The sequence below is a fragment of the Crocuta crocuta genome, unplaced genomic scaffold (assembly GCF_008692635.1).
Source record: "Crocuta crocuta isolate KB4526 unplaced genomic scaffold, BGI_CrCroc_1.0 scaffold43, whole genome shotgun sequence".
NCBI classification, from domain to species: domain Eukaryota; kingdom Metazoa; phylum Chordata; class Mammalia; order Carnivora; family Hyaenidae; genus Crocuta; species Crocuta crocuta.
This window is the reverse complement of record NW_027529429.1, coordinates 1-7,632: the sequence shown is the minus strand read 5'-3', so window position 1 is coordinate 7,632 and position 7,632 is coordinate 1. Positions and strand designations below refer to the sequence as shown.

The 7,632-nt window shown below is 38.4% G+C and overlaps 1 protein-coding gene across 1 annotated transcript; it reads left to right on the top strand.

The window, feature by feature from the left end:
* Nucleotides 1–289: 289 nt before the first annotated feature.
* On the top strand, nucleotides 290–1,231 carry LOC144227752 (olfactory receptor 52E8-like). Its single transcript, XM_077759493.1, has one exon. It carries the CDS (start codon nucleotides 290–292, stop codon nucleotides 1,229–1,231), a length of 942 nt encoding a protein of 313 aa, XP_077615619.1.
* Nucleotides 1,232–7,632: the final 6,401 nt, after the last annotated feature.

The following is a 7,632-nucleotide window of genomic DNA, read 5'->3' as shown; positions in this document are numbered from 1 at the left end:
CCAGCTTAGTCAATGTTCTCACTGAAATTAATTTTGATTCTCTCTTCCAATATCTAAATATCCATTCATTCCTTAAGGAATATTCTCCTTCATTTGTAATATTTATGTATCAATGAAAGGAAGAGAGGAAAATATAAATGAAGGAAAACATGATGTTTCTTCTGTATTCCTAGGGAAAATATAGTAATGACATCTCTTTTGTTCTTATTCAGTATTAGTAGTATCGATGAGGAGTTGAGGGGCCTTATGTAGAGTGAGGAGAGTGTGACTATCAGAAGCCTCTGCCAGTATGTCTCTAGACAATACCTCATGTATTCACCCCTCATCCTTCCTGCTGTTGGGAATCCCAGGACTGGAAAATATGCAGCTCTGGCTTGGTGTCCCATTTGGTACTGTCTATCTGATTGCCCTCCTGGGGAATGTCATCATCCTCTTTGTGATCCAGACTGAACACAGCCTTCACCAACCCATGTTCTACTTATTGGCCATGTTGGCTCTCACTGACTTGGGCCTCTCCACTGCAACCATTCCCAAAATGCTGAGCATATTCTGGTTTGATCTCAATGATATTGACTTTGGGGGATGCTTAACTCAAATGTTCTTCATACACCTGTTTACAGGTTTAGAAACATTCATACTTGTTGCCATGGCCTTTGATCGCTACGTTGCCATTTGCTACCCTCTTCGATACAACACAATCCTTACCAACAGAACTATCTGTATTATTGCTGGAGTAGGAATGTTGAAAAATTTTGTTTTGGTGTTTCCACTTGTGTTTCTCCTTCTAAGACTCTCATTCTGTGGACATAATATTATACCCCATACCTACTGTGAGCACATGGGCATTGCCCGTCTGGCCTGTGTCAGCATAAAGGTCAATATATTATTTGGGTTAATTCTTATCTCTATGATACTTCTGGATGTTATTTTGATTGCTGTCTCTTATGTGAAGATTCTACATGCTGTCTTCAGACTCCCATCCTGGGAGGCCAGGGTCAAAGCTCTTAATACTTGTGGTTCCCATGTATGTGTCATCTTAGCTTTTTTCACTCCTGCATTTTTCTCTTTTATGACTCATCGATTTGGCCACAATATTCCACGTTATATCCACATCCTCCTGGCCAATTTATATGTGATAATCCCTCCTGCTCTTAACCCCATTATTTATGGGGTGAGAACTAAGCAGATCCGAGAACGGGTAGTGATGATCTTCCTTTTTAAGAAAGTTTGACTCCAAACTCTTGCCTTGAAAAGAGTCTTCAAAACTTTTTCCTTTTTCTCCTTAAAAGAAGGAAGGGTTGTTAAGCTTTTAGAGAGTCATTTATTTCTGTAATTCATTAACATCAGGATTTGAGGATAAAGTCTTACTGCAACTCAAGTACTATTTTTTTCATGTAATATTATTTAGTTTCTTTTCATAATTCACTGGCTATGTTGGAGGAGTGCTGAGCTACCAAGCACTGTCATAGTTGTAATGGGACTGACTAAATATGCTATAGGGTATGGGCTCTAAGAGCAACAATCAAAGAAATCAAACATTGATTTTATTTCTCCCATGGTACAGTTGGCTTCCTTAATCGTGTAACCACAGGGAAGAAAATAATCAACAAAACACCATAGACATCATTGCAACACTTCATTTTTATAAGTTTTGAAATAGCACTGCAACAACTACATAGAGTCAAATATTTTAAAGGACTCATAGGACTTCACAAGGTATACTCATTTTAGGCTTTAAGTAAGGCCAAAGAAAAAGAAAAAGAAAAAGAAAAAAAAAGTAAGGCCAAGGTAAAATATAACAGGAAAAAGAAATAGAACAGGTAAACATAGAAAGATCCAAAAAAATTGAAGCACAGCTCCTAGGACCTTTCATACACTGTGCAGAATGAATTTCATCTTTGTTCTGAATGATTAAAAATGTGGAAAGACACTTTTGTTTCACCTAATCCAACTCACAAGTTTAATGAGAATGTTTTTAAATCTTACTAGTTGCATAGCAAAACCTGGGACTTCTATAATGTGTAGGCCTCATCAAATCAGTTGAAGGCTTGCATAGAACAAAGACTGACCTTCATGGAGCAAGAGGGATTCTGCCAGTTACTGAGTATATCTATTCCCATTATGCATTCTGGAACTGGATAAATTACAATGATGGTTTTGGAGACCCGTCGATCACCTGACCTACAAAGTCCTTACTATGATGTAAGAGCTTCTTAAAAATAAGAAATATGTATATTTATTTTCAAAAGGAGTGCACTTATTGTGATGAGCACAGGGTGTTGTATGGAAGTGTTGAATCATTATATTATATACCTGAAATTAATATTACACTGTATGTTAACTGGAATTTAAATAAAAACTTTAAACAAACAACAAAATACACTACTGAGAAAATGAGAAATGCAAGTCTAGACTGAGAGAAAATACTTGCAGTACATATATCAGACAATGATTTGTATGTAGACTATAAGAAGAACTTTTACAGTCAATTAAAAAAGGACAAAAACCAAGTTTTTTTTTAAAAAGAAGGTAAAATTATGATGGATATTTCACACACACAAAAATATGTGAATGTTCGTTAAGTACGTGAAAAGATGTTAACCTTACTGGTCATTAGGGAAATACAAATTGAAACCACATGGGATACCATTATACTAAAACTGTTGAAACTCAAAAGACTAGCCATACCCAATGTGCTATAGCTGGAAATCTCATACACTTCTATCTAGGCTGGTGCAAAATGGAAGGAAGACTTTGGAAAATGGTTTTATAGTTTTAAAAATAACATTTAACATACACTTATTCTGTAAACCAACAAGTATACTCCTGGGTATTTATCCCCCTCTTGTTCCTACAAAGCCTTGTACATGGATATTCATAGCAGCCTTATTTTAACAGCTCTGAACTGGAAACAACCTGATGAATCTACATGTTCTTAATTTTTTAACACAATCACATAAGGGAAATAAAAACTTTTGATTTACACCTCATACATTATACTACATGTGTACATGAGACAACTAGTCAAACATATTTCAGTTAATGAAGAAATAAACTAAAAGTAAGAACACAAAATGGTGCAAAATTGATGAGCACTAACTAGAACAAATTGTTACTTATTCCATTTAAGTAAATATAGCCATTATAAATATCTCTAGACTATTGGATATAATTCTTAAAATATTCTAATAATGCATGTTGAATATTATAAGCTAATAATATTTAAATATAAATTTATTCACTGAACATGCATCGAGGCCTATATTTACTATGTACCTGGTAGGTATTTGGAGAGCTCTACTGTAATGCCCAAGTCTAGGTCATTAATATAATCTTTATATATTTACTAGTTGTGCCTGGAAACTGGGCTTTTACCATGCTTATTTGCTTGGTTGTTTCCTTTGTGTAGCACTATCTGAAACAAAAGGGAAAAAAAGCAAAACAAGTAAAAATAGAACTTTTCCTACTCAGAGGAAAGAGAAACCCTGATAATTGCTTGTATTTCTGAGGAGTTGGTTGTAATAAGTCCATTTTCATTCATGATTTTGTCTATTTGGGTGCCCTCTCTTTTTGAGAAACCTGGCTAGACTTTTATCAATTTTGTTTACTTTAAAAAAAAAAAACAACTCTTGGTTACATTGATCTGTTCAACTGTTTTTTTTTTTATTCTATATTGTTTATTTCTGCCCTGATCTTTATTATTTCTCTTCTTCTGATGGTTTTGGGGTGCTCTTGCTGCTCTGCTCTAGTTCCTTTACGTGCACTGTTAGATTTTTATACTTGCACTTTTCCTGATTTCTTGAAATAGGCCTGGAGTGCAATGTACTTTCATCTTAGAACTACCTTTGCCACATCCCAAAGAGTTTGGATTGTTGTATTTTCATTTTCATTTGTTTCCATATATTTTTTAATTTCTTCTCTAATTGACTGATTGGCCCACTCGTTCTTCAGTAGGTTGGCATGATTTTGGAAGTTTTCCAGACTCTTTCCTGTGATTGATTTCAAGTTTCAGATCAAGCATTGTGATCTGAAAGTGTGCATGGTATGATCTCAATTCTTTTCTATTTATTGAGGGTTGCTTTATGACCCAGTATGTGATCTATCTTGGAGAATGTGTCATGCGCACTTGAGAAGAAAGTGAATTCCATGACCTCAGGATGTAGACTTCTAAATATATCTCTCAAATCCATGTGGTCCAATGTGTCGTTCAGGTCCATTGTTTCTTTAGTGATTTTCTGTCTAGTTTATCTATCCATTGCTGTAAGTGGAGTATTAAAGTCCCCTATTAGCACATTCTTATCCATAAGAATGTTTCTGTTAGTGATCAATTGTTTTATGTATTTGGGTGCTTCCGAATTCAGTGCATAGACATTTATAATTGTTAGCTCTTCCTGATGGATAGACCCTGTACTTATTATATAATGCCCTTCTTCTATATGCCCTATTATATAATGCCTTTACTTTAAAGTCCAGTTTGTCCGATGTAAGTATGGCTGCTCCAGCTTTCTTTTGACTTCCAGTAGGATGATAGATATTTCTCCATCCCCTTACTTTCAATCTGAAGGTTTCCTCAGGTCTAAAATGAGTCTCTTGTAGACAGCAAATAGATGGATTTTGGTTTTTTATCCATTCTGCTACCCTATGTCTTTTGATTGGAGCATTTAGTCCATTTACATTCAGTGTTATTATTGAAAAATATGGGTTTAGAGTCATTGTGTTCTCTGTAGGACTCATACTTGTAGTGGTGTCTCTGGTACTTGGTGTGCCTTGCAACATTTCCCACATAGAGTCCCCCTTAAGATTTCTTGTAGGGCTGGTTTAATGGTGATGAATTCTTTCAATTTTTGTTTATTTGGGAAGACCTTTATCTCTCCTATTCTAAATGACAGGCTTGCTGGATAGAGGATTCTTGGATGCATATTTTTTCTGTTCATCACATTGAAGATTTCCTGCCATTCCTTACTGGCTTGGTAAGTTTCAGTAGATAGGTCTGCAACTACTCTGATAGGTGTTCCTTTGTATGTTAGGGCCTTTTTATCCCTAGCTGCTTTCAGAATTCTCTCTTAGTCCTTATATTTTGCCAGTTTCACTATGATAGGTCATGCAGGAGATCGATTCAAGTTACGCCTGATAGCAGTTCTCTCTGCCTCTTGGATTTCAATGTCTGTTTCCTTCCCCAGATTGGGGGAGTTCTCAGCTATAATTTGTTCAAGTGCCCCTTCAGCTCCTTTTTCTCTCTCTTCTGGAATGCCTATGATATGGATATTGTTCTGTTTCATTGTATCACTCAGTTCTGGAATTCTCCTTTTCTGCTCCTGAATAAATTTATGTCTCTTTTCCTCGGCTTCCTCTTTTTCTATAATTGTGTCTTCTAATTCACTAATTCTTCTTCCTGCCTCTTCAATCCAAGCAGTGGCCGCCTCCATTTTATTATTCACTTCATTTATAGAATTTTTTAATTCATCACAACTGTTTTTAAGGTCCATAGTCTTTGTAGCAATAGCTTCTCTGATGTCTTCCATGCCTTTTTCAAGCCTAGTGATTAATTTTATGACCATTGTTCTAAATTCTTGGTCAGTTATGTTGCTTCTATCTGTTTTGAGCAGTTCTTTAGCTGTCATTTCTTCCTGGAATTTCTTTAGGGGAGAGTTCTTCCATTTCATCATTTTGGCTAGCTTTCTGTCTCTTGTAAGTTTTAAAAGCTTGTTATGTGCTCTGACCTGGGAGTTCTGCTATATTAAAGGAGGCTCATTGACTGTCCATGGCCTGTCCATTCAGAAGTATTCTTTTAATGGTGTCCCTTGGTCTCTCCTGTTGTGCCTTTGGTTATTTTATTTTCCTACTCATAGTGATATTTGGGACTCTCCACCATGTGTACTTTGGCTTGTTTCTTGAGGTAGCCCTGAAAAGGAAAATTGACAGAAAAACACACAGGGAACAAATACAAGCATACGCAGACAAATCAAACAAACAAGCAAACCAAAAAGGAAAGAACAAAACAAAAGAACAATAACCAAAGACAAAGGACAGTCTAAAAGCATAAAACCAGAAATCCCAGTTACAAATAAAGAGCAGAGTGGAGGCAGTGCTGATAGAAGAGCATATACAAAAAGAGGAATGACAGGGGTGGGGAGAAAGTGAAATTGAACATTGACCAGGCAGAAAGACAAAAAGACTTAATTCAGAGAAAGAAAGAGGAGAATATGGTAGGAAGTGAGGAGAAAGAAACAAAGAAACTATATAGTCTGATTATTCCAGAGAGAGAGAGAGAAAGGAATGTAATGATGGAGGTGTAGGATATGCATGAAGAGAATGCATTAAATGTGACTGTTCAAGCAAACCAATGACTAGAGTGCCCAAGCCAGTGGAGGGGGAGAGATAAGAGTGAGTTAAGGGAAAATATATCTGAATAGCAAGAATTGGTCTAGAGTTAATCATGGCAATGCATCAATGTTGGTCTTGCCATGAGGCTCTGGTAAAAAAAAAAAAACACAAAAAACCAAACTCTCCAGTGAGGATGGGCGTGGTTTGGTGTAGACAGGTCTTGTCTTCACTGCGGGTCCCACAGGCTGCTCCCCGAGGCCCTGCCTTGGTGGTTGTGGGGGAAAAACTGGTGGCTCCCCTGTCCCTTCTCGAACCAAGCATTGCAAATCACTCCAATTTCCCTGTGCCACAGGTGTAGCCAAGGTGGGACATGTTCTATGTCCCAAACCTCATCTCGTTTCCAGATCCTAGTCATAATACTTTAATGATACCACCTGAAATGTAATCCTGCAGGCTGGGCCACTTCCTAGCCAGGGATTGAGTAGGGGGAGTAGGGGAGCAGTTTCTCCTGGTGCCACCTGGGAAGAGGGACCCAGCCCAAAGAAAGCAACACAACTGGGGGTGCCTGGGTAGATGAGTTGGTTAAGTGTCCAACTTTACCTCAGGTCATGATCTCACAGTTCCTGGGTTCGAGTCCCACATCGGGCTCTGTGCTTGACAGCTAGCTCAGAGCCTGGAGCCAGTTTAAATTCTGTGCCTCCCTCTCTCTCTCTGACCTTCTCTGGCTCATGCTATCTCTCTCTCTCTGTCTCTGTCTCAGAAATTAAAAAAAATATTTTTTAAGAATTAAAAAAAAAGAGAGAGAGGGAGGGGGCAAGATGGTGGAGAAGTAAGGAGCTCCGTAATTACACTCGCGCCCATACATCACACAGAAAAGATCTGAAGCCATTGGAAACCTTACAAAACTTGAGAGATTGGGAGAAAAAGGATGCAGAATACACTGAGAAAGCCTTCTAATGTAAGTGCGAACTGGGGAAGATAAAAACAGGCGGGGATCGGAGACTCCAGGGTCAGAGGCGGTCCCCCTCTGTGGGTAGTGAGGTGAAAAAGAGTGAGTCCAAAACAGAAAAACCTCCAATCAGGGCATAGAAAGACCGTACTTGCCAAATACGTGCACTCCAGGTCCCCTCACACCAACTGGTCCCAGAGGGGCTGAGCACACAGACTGCTTCTTTGTGCTGGCTCCTGGCGGCTGGACTTCAGAGTGGCGGCGCGCCAGCTGCCATTGTAGCTCCCAGGCACCTGGGGCCCTTGAAAGAGCCTCACAGGCACCGGGCGTCCGCGCGCCTGGCTGGCTGGAACTCTAGA